General features: G+C 37.6%; 1 protein-coding gene across 1 annotated transcript in view; it reads right to left on the bottom strand.

The window, feature by feature from the left end:
- Nucleotides 1–1,338: 1,338 nt before the first annotated feature.
- The window catches only part of LOC137653628 (uncharacterized), a 20,839-nt gene continuing 4,876 nt past the window's right edge, over nt 1,339–17,301 (bottom strand). Inside the window, exons 2-8 of the mRNA XM_068387199.1 lie at nt 13,376–13,534; nt 12,890–13,039; nt 11,497–11,629; nt 11,126–11,286; nt 8,396–8,551; nt 1,887–2,028; nt 1,339–1,711 (exon numbers count right to left, since the gene is read on the bottom strand). Of these exons, the coding sequence (XP_068243300.1) occupies nt 1,549–1,711; nt 1,887–2,028; nt 8,396–8,551; nt 11,126–11,286; nt 11,497–11,629; nt 12,890–13,039; nt 13,376–13,534 (1,064 nt within the window). The 3' untranslated portion in view covers nt 1,339–1,548. The remainder of the gene's footprint in view (nt 1,712–1,886; nt 2,029–8,395; nt 8,552–11,125; nt 11,287–11,496; nt 11,630–12,889; nt 13,040–13,375; nt 13,535–17,301) is intronic.

The raw sequence follows: 17,301 nt of genomic DNA on the forward strand, positions 1-17,301 counted from the left end.
ATCTTGGAGAGGCCATGTCCCATCACTCTTCTCATCCCTATGAGAACAGATAGGAGGTTGCTGCGGTTATCTCCTTTGCTCCCGTACTGGACCATGCAGACTGACATTTCCAAAGAAGAAAAAGAACCAACCAGTTCTGTTCTATGGGGACTTCTAACCCACTAAGCAGTGAGTCTCCCTATTCTAAGGACGTAGCTTTATATTTCATGTAAGATGAAATTAAAAATTTTTAACTTTATTTGTGTTTTTCCAAGCCTTTTAAGTTAAACTTCCCCACACAACCACCTCTCTATCCTGAACCGAAAGGTCAAAGGTGGTGGGGCGGGGCTAGTGCCCTGCGGGCACCACCTGTCATTAACTACCTTGTTAAGAGTTCAACGGCAATTCCATTTTGTGCCGAAATCATTTCCCTATTCAAAGGACCCAGATTTTTATAACTAGGAAAAATACAAATTACTTAAAAATTTGTTATGTATGTAAGTTTGGTTCATTAACATAGGAGAATTTTAGGATCTAGCTTTGGTTTTGTGGTTACCACTTAACCACAACCAAGATAGGGAGTAGTCAGCAATATAATTAAATTATATGGTAACATTCGTCAAGATAAACTAATCTTGTGAAATGTATTATTTAGATACTTCACTGTTATCCCTCCCTCCTTCCTTTGTTGAGTGGTTTGGTATGTTTACTGAGCCGTCTATGTCAACTTCAGTAGTGTGAAATGCAAGTGGTAAGGTGAGGTGCTGAACCACAGGGTGCAATTTCAATCGCACAATGTTGCCCAACGTTCCTACACTTTGGTTTTATAGGGTATGGTATAACGTATGGAGAGAGAAAAAGTTTGAAAAGCTTACTTATCAGAAATATGAGCATTGTGCTGTACATGTATCAAAATAATAGATTTTATTATAAAAATCTTTCTTAAACTGATCTTGATGATCTGGACAATTGAAGGTGCTATATATCAATTCATGTGAGAAACTAGCTCAGGCTGGTTTACATTTTAGTAGTGATAGAGATTAAAGGTTCTACGGAAGACTTATTATTTCTCAGGATATTTAATTGCTCCCATTGTTTCAAGGATAATATTTGACATATATTTGATTTAATCATTCATTATGTTTGTTACATCAATCACATAATTATAACTCATATATAGTGCTTCAGTGCATTTTTTATAACATCATATCGTGCAACTTCTCTGCTACTTGGAATTTGAAATACATATGATCAGCTTATATCCTTATCAATCCTTACCTTAATCCCTTATGAATGTGTCTATGTCAAATGAATGTAATGGTAGATCCAAGGTGTAAATTTTGTTTGTTACCAAGTGTTTTCCAGCAGGCAAATATTTTTATGCTTGAAACAAGGTTAATAATGGTGTTTGTTTTAAAAAAGAAGGTCATGGTTTAGTGTTCATACTTTCTTTGATAACAGATGCTTTTCATTAACAGGTTCAGTTACTGTGGGATTCTTCTGCTGTATTCTGTGGCCTACAATGATGAAGTATAACTGTTACAGTCATTTCAAGATTTCCATGTTGAATCACACATATCCGCCATTGGGATAGTCATGGAACTGCCTGTGTGATAAAATCTTGAAATAACCGAGGTCCCCATCATAGCTATTGATGCTCACGTGAGTAAAATTCACATCAAAACTTTCTGTCCAGTTTATAATGGGAGTGGGGTCATCACCTTTGCCAATCCTGGAAAAAAAATGTTGTTTTAATGATTAGGTGGTACCATTAGAGGGATTGTGATTACTTATCATAGTGATCCATTTATTGCAATAATGGAAATGATAATGTTAAAGTTATTGGTAGTTAATGAATATTACAATGTGTAATGCTTCTGTAACATGAAATCTAAACAGATACTCACTTGAATGTACGACCTTCGATAGATATCCAAAATTTCCTGAATTCTGTACCGGAAACAATCCCGCTAATGGCTACTTCCTTTATCCAGTTGTTTATGACGCTACCCCAGAATGATACCCGAGTATTGGCAAAAGATCCATAAACTGAAGGTAAAGAGAAAATTAATCATAGCTAAAATGAATTCAAGAAGGAAGTGGCTCAATTTTCCTTTGACTTATATATACTGTACTACGATATCTATAACTGAAACTCATCATCATCTCCTCCTACGCCTATTGACGCAAATAGCCTCGGTTAGATTTTGCCAATCGTCTCTATCTATAGCTTTTAAATCAATACTCCATTCATCATCAGCTACTTCCCGCTTTATAGTCGTCAGCCATGTAGGCCTGGGACTTCCAACTCTTCTAGTGCCTTGTGGAGCCCAGTTGAAAATTTGGTGAACTAATCTATCTTGAGGAGAGTGAAGAGCATGCCCAGGCACTCTCCACTTGCCCCTCACCATGATCTCATCCACATATGGCACTCAAGTAATCTCTCAATTTTGTATCTTAATTCAGTATATTAGCAAATATGAAGCTGCTTCAGATTTTTAAATGTAATATTGATTTTCTGGAAAAAAAGGTATTTTGGTATTGCTTATATTTGCATTAAGAATGTAATTTTGCGCTCATTCCTCTACTTAATGAGTTAGAATTTATAGTGGGTTGTACATAATAATAGATTAGTGGAATTCAAAGATTCTCTGTTGCAACATTTTGTCTCCAACTGCATTATTTTCTGTTTTTTTATTTTTACATTTTTCTCTCTGAAAGAAAGTTAGGGATCAGGTTAATTTTTTCTTCTTATTTTCTAGTAAAAGAACTTTGGTAGAGTTATGTATAAGGATGAACTATGTATATTCCTCAAGAAAGCATGAGTCGTCAAGTCCAACAAATGAGTTTTAGGGTTTTATATTCACAGGCAAAGTCTTAAGGAAATGGTATAGATAAGTGGTACTTAATCAAGGTTAGTTTTAAGCCTAAGTGACCAGTTTAATCAGATTGAGTCCTGAGCTACATGGGGACCTTCCACAAACTGAAAAATGTGGCCTACTTTGAATATTTGACACTTTTTAATAATTTTTTTTTTTTTTTTAAATGCTACGTTTAAATATACACCCTCTGAAAATAAGGAAGTATTCTTATGTATTAAGAGACCATGAATATCAATATATTTTCCACTAAATAGTGAATTAGGTACAATACTTTCCAAGTCAAATTTTAAGCCCGGAACACATGTTTGATGTTTGAATGGTGTACGAGTGTTGGGCCTTTCTTTTAAGAACCTATAAAAAACAGTCAAAAGGGATTCAAACACCCCTTCCCCCTTTTAAGGATATGGTGGATAGTCTTCATACTGTCAGATGTAGCATAGATGGGTTTGGATTGATCACTTTTGAGTTGAACAGATTGACTATATGGCAACTCTCTGTGAAGCTCCTACACTATGGGATACAGATCTGTGAACCATTCCTTCTGTGCCCAAAAAGACGCCTTTATTACCCTCATGCTGTTCGCAGAGATCCTGAATTAATTTAACATATGCGGAATCATCTCAAACAGTGTGAAGATATATGATCCAGATTTGATCAATCTTGAAACATTGCATCTACTTTCCAAGCACACCAACATGGGCTTCGATGTTTCGAGCTATTGTAGCAAAAGAAGAAAGGACTGGATCCTCATCTTCTCACGAAATCCTTAAAAGTAACTGTTGTTATTATCATTTCTAGATATAGAATCTTCTGACTTTGATCCAAGAGGGACTTTTTGAAATTGACCAGGATCCCCAATCACTCCAACAACCTAACTAACCATACTCATTGAACTGGAATCCTTTTAAAATTAGCCAGTTGTCCATATACAGTACAGGAGAACTTTTAAAATTAGCCAGTTGTCCATATACAGTACAGGAGAACTCTAAGTCCAATAATCTTAACTATCTCGAGATGAGGAAACATCATTCTGGTGAATACCTCTGGGGCGGTCCTTATCCCAAATATAAGCACTCAAATTGATATACCTTTGATCTGTTGATAAAGCAAAGTGTATTTCCTTGAATCGAGATGAATGAGAATGTGGAAATAACATCTGAGGGGTCCTTTTAGAACATCTAATATTTTTGCTTGATTGCCCCCAGAACTGTTGAAGGAGTGTCCAGCAAAAAATTTGTAAGCACAGTTACTTGTTGAGGGCTGAGGTAACTGGAATTGGTCTCCAACCTTCTGAGCTTTGGTGGTTAGGAATAACCTGATGTAAAACCCTGGGGAAGGGTTTATGATCAATTTTATCAAATGCTTCTCGAGAAATTTCCCAATTTCTAGCTGTAGCATCTAATTAGTTGTTGTACTGATAAGATAGTTTGAATACAAAACAGGTTTCTTTGACAAGGAAGTGTTGGAAGTTGGAGGGATTTGGTAATCTTCTTTGACCCCACCTAGTACCTAAAGGTTTTCACAAATGGAGAAAAAGTGGAAAAGTCTTTTACTTACCGTTCTCCGATAAGATTTTTGAGTCCAGCTGGCAATCCTTCTGGAATGTCTACTATAATGGATTTCTGTCGTTCTATCCCTTGAACTAAAGGGCATCCTTATTGACAATTCTGAGGTTGAAGCATTTGACCCAAACATGGTAGCTTGGGTATTTCTAGAAACAGACCTCAAGACATCAATCCAACTTCTGCTCTCTACTTGAGCAACTACTAATAAATAATTTTAATCCCAAAGTAAGTGAAGAAATCGATATGACAAATTTGGACGTAATTTGTGTTTTTTCTAACATACCATATACAAACCTGGAGATATTTATTAGGGATTATCCTTTCGGCAATGCTGAACTAGCCATAAGACTTTATAGCGAGATAGAATTACCCCATCGGTGGGGCATGGGGAGGGGTAGCCAGAGCAGCCGACCACCCCACTCACACACACAACTCTGTAGTCTGTCACTTCTTTTCCTTTGACTCTGGTAGGGTAGACGTTCATCTCTCCTCCAAACTGTTTTGCTGGCTTTTGACTTTTCCTTTTTTTCTTCATGTGTTTCTATTTGTATTTAAACATTCTTGTAATCTATATATATATATACATATATATATATATATATATATATATATATATATATATATATATATATATATATATATATATTGTATATGTATCTAAATAAACATTCTCTTTTTTTATTATTACAGTGTGAATGTTGCTATTTTTTAGTGTCAGCGTGGTGCGGAATTCCCAAGGACGTAGAAATCTTCTCTTCGGTCTCTTCTCCTTGGACGTTGGATATCTTGTAGGCTGTTGGCCTCCCCCGTTTCTCCTATTGAGCAACCCTGCCTACATCTCAGGGAAGTCGTCTTGTGTGAATTGTCCTTTGTTCGCATATTGACGTCACTTTCTCCCTGCAAGTTCATCAGAGGGAAGACAGCTTGCTGCTTACCCAGAGCTGAACTTCAGTCTTGCTCCTCTTTGCTGGAAGCTCCACGAGGGCAACCCAGAAATGAGCCTCTCAGGGGAGACCTCTTCCGTCCGCTGGTTAGGTTATCCTCCCAGGGTGAATTTTCATTCTCTCTTTTTGTTTTTCCTCAGCGCTAGCTGCCGACATAAGGAGCGTGAAGTCAGATGATCTTGCCATTCTTTCATCTTCTTCACCTGCACCTGTGGCAGTTCTGGACCACCAGAACAATAGCTATGTGGAACTCCTCGTATTTTTTCGGGTAACCCCTTCGAGGGGGAACCCAGAAGCAAGCTTCGGCTTCGTTTTTCTGGCATCACTCTATGTCGACTTTCAATTTGAGATAGATCTCGTTGAGATGAAGCAGAGTGCTGCCCAGAGGTTCTCTTCCAGGTGTTGGAATTTTCCCTTCCGAGGGAAAGTCCCTTCACCAACCACTGTTCGGCAATCTTCCTGCTTGCGGGGAGAATTTCTGACAGCGGCAGCAGTTGGTCACCTTTTCCGTCCACAGAAGAGACTTCCTTCACCTGTTTTGGTCTCCCTTTTGCGGTATTCCTTTTGGCGGGAATTGGATTAGTCCATTTCCCGATCTTCCTCTTTGGAGTAAACCTCGCCCAGTGCTCGTCTCACCCAGGTCTCATCTCATCTCACCATGCAAACTCGTCTCTCCAGCCTCCGTTCCCATAGACATATATCTGTTATCTTCTCTTGATCACAAAACACACAAAGGCTGACAAGGCCTCAGAGGATGCAAATGACAGTTTCATCCAAGCAGGTCAATTAACAAAAAATTAAGTCTAGATCCAAACATTTTGTAAATTTCTCTTCTACAAGACTAGAAATAAAAGCGTACATCGTCATTTGAAACATAATGAAAATAGCTTCCTCTGGTTGAAACTTCTTTCACCCCATTAGAATTTAAGGGAATCAAATGATATGCCATGCCATTCACATAAGTAATATGAGGTTGTTTAAGACCGATTACTTTATGCAAGTGGAGGTATCCAGACTACCAACTTGGTCTTCTGCTTTTCCATCTAGTTGCCTTAGAGTGATTAGAGTGTCTATTTACAAGAGTATAGCAGCAAAGGGGTCTAAAATGATTATAGAATTTTAAGCTCTGTGAGAGGGTTTCGAAGTTGTATTGTGCAGCAAACTTTCAGAACCCTTACTGAAAAAAATACTGAACATTAGACTCAATTTGGGGAGTTAAGTTAGTTTTGCTGATGGAGAGGGTAGGACCAGGATTTCTGCTTTTGTGAGAGGATTCCCATGACCTCTGAACTCAAACAAAGGAACCTAGTAATGTCAAGAGCTTATGAAGCTCATCACTATTGAAAGTTGTCTGATTATATGAATTTTCGGGGTGTATGTATAATGATGGCTGACTAAGAATACGGCAGTGTAAGGAGGGTCATAGGGGCCTTGTAGGTTAGGTTAGGGGAGGGCAGTTTACGTTAGTTGAGGTCTATTTCTAATGCACGCGGGAGAAACTGACCGCTAATATACTAAGGTTCCGAATTTTCTTAAGGTGAAGGAATGTCATTATTGTCATCATCCCCACTATAAATCAACTAGCCAAGTCTTGTCTGGATTCTGCCTTGAACTAACAGTGAGTTTAATTTTGCGCTTTAAACTGATAACGTGTTGGACAACCATTGAAACATACTTTTGAATTGAGAGGGACCATGATAACAATCCATGTGTACTTGCTAACAAAACCATAGGAAGCCATCTTAATGCATATTATTATGAATTGAGGATGGACATATACAACATAATTTGATTAGGAAAAGTTAAGCTTTTGTTCTTTCTTTTACTATTTTTTCCACAGACAACTTTAGCTAAACAGATAAAAATGATTAAATTACATGCAGTAGCTTAGTATTCAAATAAGTATATGAATCCAGATGTTAATGTTGCAAGTTACTGGCAACAAAAAATTTATACAAATTGTGAAAAAAAATATCTAATTCAATCAAACACAAAATGCAGAGATATGCAGCTTATTTGCAAAAACTCTAACAGCAAAATCTTATCTAAGCGTGAGTTTTCCCTCCAGCTGACATTATGAATAAGTTAAGTACAGTACTGCACTGTGTTGTATTGGGTCATTTTTCTTAAAATTTGATCTCTTTTGAATCTTGACTAGGTTTTTTATGCTTTTACGGCACTCATCTGGCATTTCTAGGTTCTCCATTGCTTGTCTGATGAAACTGACTGACTTTTGCTAAAAACCATTGTAAGAATACCATTTTAAAGTAGTTTTGGTACTATGTAAAGATGTCTGGTTCCAGTTCCAGTTTCATTAGAATAGACGATCACCAGAATGTCAGCCGGGCAAGTGCAACCGCCCACTGTGGTGCCCAACCTCAGCAGTGGCCTCCCCAGTAAACAGCTTAAACTCACAATCCCGGGCGGGGATCGATCTCCTGCCATGCAAATGCAAGGCGAACACGTTACCATTGTACTAGCCAAGGTCTTTTGCTACCATTTGCCAATTGACCTGACCACATAATAAGATGTTATCACCAGTTGTGCCATACAGCAACAGACAGTGTGGCTAAAGTCTTAAATTTATGGATGTTGCCTGATGCCAGAGACAAAAAATGAATATGCCTGGAAAGGTCCTTTCGTGTTCTGTCTATCATGAAGAACTAGAGATTCCTTTTAATGTAAATTATTTAACATGATAAAGGAAGACACTTTTATAAATTATTAGAAAAAAGTGAAGATATCCATATTTAGTAATAAAAACTTTGAAATCTTTCATATTCATGCTTAGTACAGTACTGTACTTCAACCCATGATCAAGAGGAATTTTTTTTATGTACTTTGCATAACACTTGGCTTACCAGCAACACCACTGTATTATTACATATGGACGTATCGTAGAACATATTTTATTACACAAGTGATATTGGTTAGGAACTTACGATGATTTCCATGTGTACCTTCAATCTCCCCAAAAATTTGATACTGCAATTAGAATAGTAAATACTGTGTAAAGGGTACTAACTAATCTTGTAGTAAGGGTAGTCATTTGAAAGCTGTCCGAAAATAACATTGCAGTCTCTAGGCGCCTTACACTCGAAGGTGAAATTGATGCTGGTCGTAGGAGCTCCGCTTGGCAGAAGCTTCACCTTGTGATAGTCATGACCATTTGTGCGAACAACTGTGGATAGAAAGGTAGGCACCTTGATGAAATACAGTTGACTAATTATAAAAAAAAAAAAAACTAAATTTAACTAAATAAATCTGCTCAAGATAACAGAATTTATTGGCTGATGCTAAAGTTAATGAAGAATTAAAAAAAAGTAAGAAAAGTAAAAGTCAAGCCAGTGCTTTAAACGCATTTTTTTATTATTTACCCAGTTGGCTAACATGGCAGCAGATAATATCTGACGATAAGTAACACAGCATCAAAATTAACATAAGAACAGGGTCATGCCTGCTCAACTTTTCTTGTGATTTTTTTTTTCTTTAAGGAAAATCGTGTGCTTATGCCCCTCAAAGTATCCATATTGAGTCGAATGTCTAATAACAGTGTTCTCTGGTTTCTGTAAGTCAGAGGTTCAGAAATTGTTTTAATACTTTAACCAATTCCAATCATGAATTTACTGTTAAAAAGGCTCAATAAACTTTCAACAGTGATAGAAACTTGCGTGTGCCTTCCTAAAGTACAAGTCCCCTTGTCAAATGGTCTTGGTCGCTTTGTATTCATAATCATAAAAACGGTAGTACAGTATTTAGAAAAAAAAATAGATTGAACTGAGAATAATCATAGCTGTTATCATTATTGTTATTATTATTTCTTCTTCTCATAACCTGAATAGGTTGGTATCTCATTTCTGATCTGAACTGAACACCCAAATTACCCTATTGTTTTAGGATTCCAACACTTTCCTAATTATTCTTACTGTGGACAACAGTGCAATTTTCTTGAGAAAGTCCTGTTCAAGGTTTGTTTATCTAAGGCAGTCTAGATTTCCCTTGAGGTACAGTGGAGTTATTCTTAGTACTTCTATGTTTATATGTAATACTTCCACTTTTTTTTTGCTATATTCTCTTTATTTCTTATGTAAATCTTCGTTCTTGTATGGTTTTTCTTTCGCTTTTGTTTTTAAATATTGTGTCCCATGCTATAGCTAATGTACTATTATTAGAGATGTATTTTATTTATATTTATTTAACAGTTCAAGGTACGGTGTCTGAGCATATATCTCTTGATTAGTTCATATAGGTGATGATTATTCATGACCATCTCTTTTATTTTGAACATATCGCATACATAATGCTTGGTCTTGTGCTGGCTGCCATTAACGTGCCTTAAGTCTTTTTTTTTTTTTTCAACTACAGTACTATTTCCACTTATATCCCAACTCTGCCTCTAGTACTGACCACATGATTTTATTTCCAGTTATCTTTCGTATGACTCTTGATTGTTTCCATACACTTAGGAAGCTCTTCACTAGAAGAGATTACCTTCATTTTGTACTGTTCTTATGGCGCTACCCTTGTGTTCTTTCCATAATCTTGATACAGTTCTTTACACTGTATTCTTTTCTACCCTTAGTTCTTGGTAAGTAAAACTTGGATAGTCATTAGTCGTCTTATTTTTCTTTTCATTGTTTCAAGGTCCTTTTTTTTTGTACAAATTACTATTCTATCACAGTATCTAACTACTGGCTCAGCCTCTGCATGTATTTGCTTCAGAGTGTATCCAGCACAGAACTTGAACTTCAGTATTGCCGTAATCAGAATTTTTCCCTATTGATGTATGTTTTCATTACCTGGTATTTAATGTTATCAGCCTCCACTATTCCCAGGGTGTTATTTCATGTCTCTTTTATGTCTTTGATGTTTCTCTCATCTGGATTTTCAATTGTTTCATAATGCACGATTTTTTCCTTCAATATATTTGCAGATGCAAATGTGCAATTTACAATTGTACTGTATTTTCACATCTTCATTTTGATGTGGGCTTTATACAAGGCAGTCACAGCTCTTAGCATATTTTGCATGTACTTTGAATAAGACTAATGAAAGTCGGTAGCCTTTCCTAGTTTTCCCAAATCCCATTTTCATTATGGAACCTATAGCTAGCAGTGGAGGTAGTGAATTGCTTTGGAAGATTCCTCTTCTGAGGTTTATATCAGCCAGTGAAGTTCCTAATGTTCTTAGGCATGTTTTCCAAGTTGTATCTTCATTTTCAGGAATGTAATTAAATAATCTCTTATTTTGTGTTAGGCAACTGTTGAATACACTATGCTAGGAAGCTGTTTCCATCGTCGGCAGTCTCTTGGTTTGATTCTAGTCTTCTTTTCCTCCCTTCTGGTCCCCTCTTCCGCTGGTTTACCGGATGTTGCCCAATTGGGTACTAACCCTAGCCAACGCTGTGTAACTTTGCTGGTTGTCAACTGCAGCACTGTAGCCCCTCTTCTTCTCAAAGTTGTTATTATTATAACAACAAGCTGTTTCTAAAGTGAAAATACAAAAATATACATTTTTTAGTGGTAAAACGAATGCAATAGTTGTCTACAACTTAAAAGAAACTCCTAGTGAAGGTAGGATATAATTTTTTTTCAAGTCATACTTGTCAGTTATGACTATAAAGTATACATTTCGTAGTCTGTTGATGTCCTAGACCATGATTAAAACGTATGTGAAGTTTAAGTGGCGTATAACTAGTCAAATGACAATGAATGTGTATTTCATAATAAAAGATGAAAAAAAAAAAAAAACTTACCACCAGTAGATTCACTCGTTGGAAAGTAAGGGTCGACAAGATTGTGTGGGAAGAAGATGTGGTTGTTAGGAGCTACTGAATAGAATCCTATCCCAGTGATTGGTTTTATTGGCAAAGGATCAGTGTAAGAAAGAACTGGGGGTTGTCCTTGTCTGCCTACACTGAAAGGGAAAAATACTTTGGTATACTTCTTATTTATGTTGCTGTTGCAAAAGAATTGTTGATTACGATACAAATAGATATAATTTTAGATTTGAATATATAAGTACAATAAATGTGGATGTAGGCAAGAAGCAATTATTAAGCTAGGTTAGGTCAGGTTAGGTTAGGTTGGGTTGAGCTAGGTTAGGTTAGGTTTAAATACTACTAACTTTATGATTCCATTGCACCAACTTAAAGTGAAGTTCTGGAAGTTATTGGTGAGGATTGCTGGAGTCGAGACCTCAGATATTAAAGTTCCTGCTCTATCAAGACGTGTTTTGGTGTTTGTTGTATATCCAATTCCTTTGAAAGTAAAAGATAGCAGACATTTGAATAAATTATGCAAAATTTTATGGAGAAGAATTAATTTCTTATTACAAAAGTGAAAGCAAATGTTTAGTTACCATCTCAAAATTAGGAACAGTTCAGAATTTTATAAACAATAAAATTTGATATTGATTCAAGTTTATGTTGGTATTAATATAACATTTACCTTCAAGGTTATGCGAGGATTTAAAAAAGCTTGAAAAGGTAAAAAAAAAATTTCGGAAAGAGTACCCCTCAAAATGAAAATTTTCCCTAGGCCGCATAGTTCCTCACTCGTTTTTATTCAAACAAACACATATCATGTAACTCCATAACTTTCTTTCTGTTTACAGTAACTCCTTGTAGAAAGATTGTAACCCCCAAAGCCCTTGCTCAAACTGACTGCTAAATTTTCATCCATTATGTTCTTTCCTTCCATCATTTGATCCTTTTTTAACTTGTAGACTTTATATGCTCCTACACAAGTCTATTGTCCTGTAAATGTACTTAAAAATTTCTTCATAGTTCATGATCTTGCTATTCTTTAGACTTCGTTTATACGAAAAGCATTCCTGAAGGTTATTCTAATTTACCCCAGAATTGATCTTGCGATGATAACTCCATATGTTTCACTTTTTTCTTACCAAAGTTGCCTATCCTATTGCATTAATAGCTCCTCCTTTATATTCTCTCTTAAATTATAACTGATATCTAGTTTTTAGTTTGTTGCATCAACTAATCTAAGATTACAGTATATTCTCGGGCTACAATGGAAATCCGTTTCTGTGTGTAGTAACTTGAATTTTGACGTACGTTGGAACATACCCAAATACAATACTGGATGTAAGCACTGAAATACTCAACCTATGCTAATGCTGTAGTAAAGTCATAATTTGAAACATGAAAAGACAATATGATATGGAAACAAGTAGAACTGATAAAAAAACTCAGGAAGAACATTAATATATAATGATAAAGGAAACTTATAAGAAAGGTATCATTCCTTCATGGTAAATGCGATGTAGCCTATCCACGAAGCGTTGTAAGTCAAAATTGCATCCATCAACAAACTCTTTTACTACTCGGTACAGACAAATGATCTAGCAAACTCTTTTCCCCCTCATTTCCTTCTCCTCTTTAGCCTGTCACTTATTCCGGTACACTTATTCGTTTGTCTATTTGAAAATTACATTTAAGAGTACTGTATTTTCAGCGTTGTTTGTCGGACAGCATCAAGAACATTGCATCAGTACTCACTAATCATATAGGTTTGGACCCCTGAATTGAAGTCTGGGTTGTTCATCAGTCTAATCTGGAAGTCTTGAGGGGCCTTTACTGTAAAAGTCACATTGCACATGCTGTTCACAATCCTTTTGTTAATCCATGACCAAACGAAGCCACTATAGCCTGTGGGAGATGATAATGATTGTAGATTAACTTGCTATGGATAAATAGCAAGCACGGGCTCTTGCATTAAGGCAGCCCGTAAATTGTGGGAGGAAACAAAAAGGTTAGAGCTATTTATGGGATGAAAGCTTACAGATTTCGCTTTCCTTTTCCAAGAACATATATTAATAGCCTACGTGTCATGATTGTATGCGGTTATTGACAAGGCATTTATTGACAAGGCATTTTACTGAAGAAAAACTTTAATGGAAATATTTTTATCGTTATCTGATGGTAGAAATTACACGGATCATCTTACAATATATACAATGCGATAAACTAATGTACTGTACTTACTTATCTTGTGAATGCATCTTGTAGCGCTGTAAGCCCAGTAGTCTTGGTCACACTGGCAATTCCCTGTTATTGAAGAATTTGCTGACTTTACGCAGATCGAGTTGTTGGCTCCTTGCATGCACTGTTCGTCATGTGAGCATGTTGCATTGATGGATCTTTCTGCAAATGAAAAATCAACAAATTTTCAAATTTCAGAAATTGTTTACAATTTTACTTTCATCAAGGAAACAGGAAAAGCTTCCTGAATAAAGGAATATTTGTCTTTAGCTTTAGTTTCATATATGAGTAAGGACAGGCAAGTTTAAGTGCTATCAGATTTTCTGCATATAATGGTTTTTATATCATTAACATTTGTAATTATCAATAGATTTAGTCCAAATAACATTTGTCCAATCATAGGTGGGGATGGGAAAAGGGGAGGGAGAGTGAAGTGCTGCCAAGAGTAGGTGGGTACCTGTCTTGCCACAGGGAAACTTGGCAGAAACTCATGGCCAAGTCTTGGGTAGCAAGTGTCCTTCAAAACTTTTACTTGTTACCTTTCAGGAATGCCCCCCCCCCTCTTATCTCAACTACTGATCAAGTTGCCCTGTGGATCATCCAACATTACCGAAAGGGCCTTGCAGGCAGAGGTGGATGTGATGTTGCAGAAGAACGGTCTTGAAATTGTTCGAGACAATTCTTTGGGCTTCTACAGTCTGCTCTTCTTGGTGGGAAATGGGGCTGGAGGCCAATCATGACCCTTTCTTCTCCGAACAATTATGTGCGACGAACAAAGTTTAGTGTGAGAACAGTATGGTCCGTCTTGTTTTTTGTCAAAGAGGGAGACTTCACGCTTTCGCTAGACCAGAAGGACGCATACTTTACAGGGCTTGTTATCAGTGCGTTCGGAAGTACCTCGCCCTTTCCCTATATGGTACGGTGTACCAGTTCAATGCTCTGTGGTTTCGAGTGTTTACGGCTCCCTGGGTATTCACACGGGTTTTCATCTTAATATCAGCATGGGCCCATTCGTGAGGGATTTATCTGTTGATGTATCTTAATGATTGGTTGATCCTGGCCTCCTTGGTGGAGCAATTGCTACAGGCCCTCTTATTGAGCTGACAAAGCAGATGCATACCTGGAAGATGTTTCATGCCATATAGTTGTTGGTAAGGTACAGTCGGGACAAGAGGAAGGTACTAGCAGACACACTTAGTTGCCAGGGGCAGGTTGTGTGAGCAAAGTTGTCTTTACACCGTATAGCAGAAAGGATCATACTGTTTGCCATCAAGGAGAACAAGAAGCTCCTCATATTCTCTTCCCCCTATACAGGCCCCATGGGTTGTGATCGAAGACACACTCCAACACAGAATGGATCACGTGGACGTGTATACCTTTCCATCATTCAGCCTGATCCAGCTGGTAATTAACAGTGTTGATTATGCTAGAACTCAGGATAACTGGTGGCTCCCAGATAGCCTAATGTTGAGTTGTATCGCAATCAGCTTGCTCTTCTGGTCTGGGTCCTGAGAGAACTACTCCAGTAACCAGCACTTCTCTATCAGCCACTCCTCCAGAGGTACCACTATGCTATGGAGTCCTTAGCTCTTTATAGGTGGAGGCTATCTAGCATCTCCCACGAGCAATAGTCTTTTATTATTATTATTATAATTATTATTATTATTATTACTAGCCAAGCTACAACCCTAATTGGAAAAGCAAGATGCTATAAGCCCAAGGGCTCCAACAGGGAAAAATAGCCCAGTGAGGAAAGGGAATAAGGAAATAAATAAATGAAGAGAATAAATTAACAATATATCATTTTAAAACAGTAACAGCGTCAAAACATTTATGTCCTATATAAACTATTAACAACGTCCAAAACAGATATGTCATACTGTATATAAACAATAAAAAGACTCATGTCAGCCTGGTCAACATGAAAGCATTTGCTCCAACTTTGAACTTTTGAAGTTCTACTGATTCAACTACCCGATTAGGAAGATCATTCCACAACTTGGTAACAGCTGGAATAAAACTTCTAGAATACTGTGTAGTATTGTGCCTCATGATGGAGAAGGCCAGGCTATTAGAATTAACTGCCTGCCTAGTATTACGAACAGGAAAGAATTGTCCAGGGAGATCTGAATGTAAAGGATGGTCAGAGTTATGAAAAATCTTATGCAACATGCATAATGAACTAATTGAACGACAGTGCCAAAGATTAATATCTAGATCAGGAATAAGAAATTTAATAGACCGTAAGTTTCTATCCAACAAATTAAGATGAGAATCAGCAGCTGAACACCAGACAGGAGAACAATACTCAAAACAAGGTAGAATGAAGGAATTAAAACACTTCTTTAGAATAGATTGATCACCAGGTACTGTACAGGAAATGTCTTGATACCTCGAGGTCCTCTGCAGATGTCTTCCAGGGTAAGTGGGCCATCTCCTGTAGTTGGTGTCATAAAAGGGATATTTCTCTGATCAGAGTAACTCTAGCACAGAATGCCGATATCCTCATTTCCCTTTGCCGAGAGAAACGCCTCTCAGTTCCAGCTGTCAAAGGCTACTGTACATCTTGAGTATGGTCTAAATGACAAGGATATAAACTTCTCGGCTTCGTGATAATTGTTTGTGGTTGTGAGGAGCTTCTACCAGTCTTGCCCACTCAAAGATCACGGGCCCCCAGAGTGGGCCGTGACTTTAGTCCTCAAGGCTTTTACCTGTACTCCGTTTGAGCATTTAATGAGGCCATCAGACAGGGATCTAACTCTCAAGACTGTCTTTCTGCTACCTTAAGCATCGGCAAAGAGCATTGGCGAGTCGTATAGTCTCTCTTATTTTGTCACCCATTCTGAGGAATAGAAGGTCTCCATCTGTTTTGTATTTGATATCATGGCCAAACCCAGAACCTGGCAGTGCATAACCCCAGGCCTGAATCTTTCTCCATACCCCCATTTCAAGAGGCGTCGGGTGGTCGATGAGAGATGCTTTGGTGTCCCTTAATGACTTTACTTTGCTATCTGAAAAGGACCCGATAACTCAGCCATGGGTGTTAAGAACTTTTCTATTGTACTGGTAGATCTAAGAAAAGTGTCGAGAAACGCTTTCTCTTTCTGGCATTGTGACATGATCCGTTGAGCATACACCTTTACTAACGAGAGTGTCAAGGTTCCATCTAGGACCAGTGCTCACAAAATCAGGGGTATTGGCTTCACTCTTACCTTCAAGAGAAACCTGTCAGTGGGCCAAGTGCTGAAGGCCTAAGTCTGGAAAAGGAAAACTACCTTCATGGCTTTTTACTTGCGAGTGTATAAACACAAGTCTATTGATACCTTTGTGCTTAGACCTGTGGTGGCTGCTCAAGTAGTTGTTTAATCACCCCAGCTTCCACACAGGACAAGGATGCATCTCGTCTATTGAAACTTGTTGATGTAGATCTGGAATGAATGGTAGTATGATTGGGTTCTCTTTTTTATTATTCTTTTCTCCTTCTTAAGGACCATGCTGTCAAAACGTTCCTAGCTGGATCGGACCTGTTGCTGGTAAGTTACACTTCAGAGCTCCATTCTTAAAATCTAAAGAAGTATCTCTCCCATCCCCTTTAACAAGCAAGGGGATGGTAGATCTAATAGCAACACATTCATCATCATACCAGGTATGTCTCCAACTGACATCCCCTTAAGGTAAGGTTACCTCTAGTTTGATCAGGTACATGCTTGCATGTACAACCCAAGTTCTATTAGCCTTTAATCCCTATGAAAATCAGAGTGGAGGTTGCTGGGGTTATCGCTTTGCTTCTGAACAGATCAAGTGGTGATCACTTCTAGGGGAGAAAATGAACCATCCAGTTTTGACTCCTAAGAGGACTTCCAACCCACCAAGCAGTTTTTCTCCCTGATTACAGGACGAGGGTTTGTATGCACCATAGGAACAAATCA

The sequence above is a fragment of the Palaemon carinicauda genome, chromosome 1 (genome assembly GCF_036898095.1).
Source record: "Palaemon carinicauda isolate YSFRI2023 chromosome 1, ASM3689809v2, whole genome shotgun sequence".
NCBI lineage: Eukaryota > Metazoa > Arthropoda > Malacostraca > Decapoda > Palaemonidae > Palaemon > Palaemon carinicauda.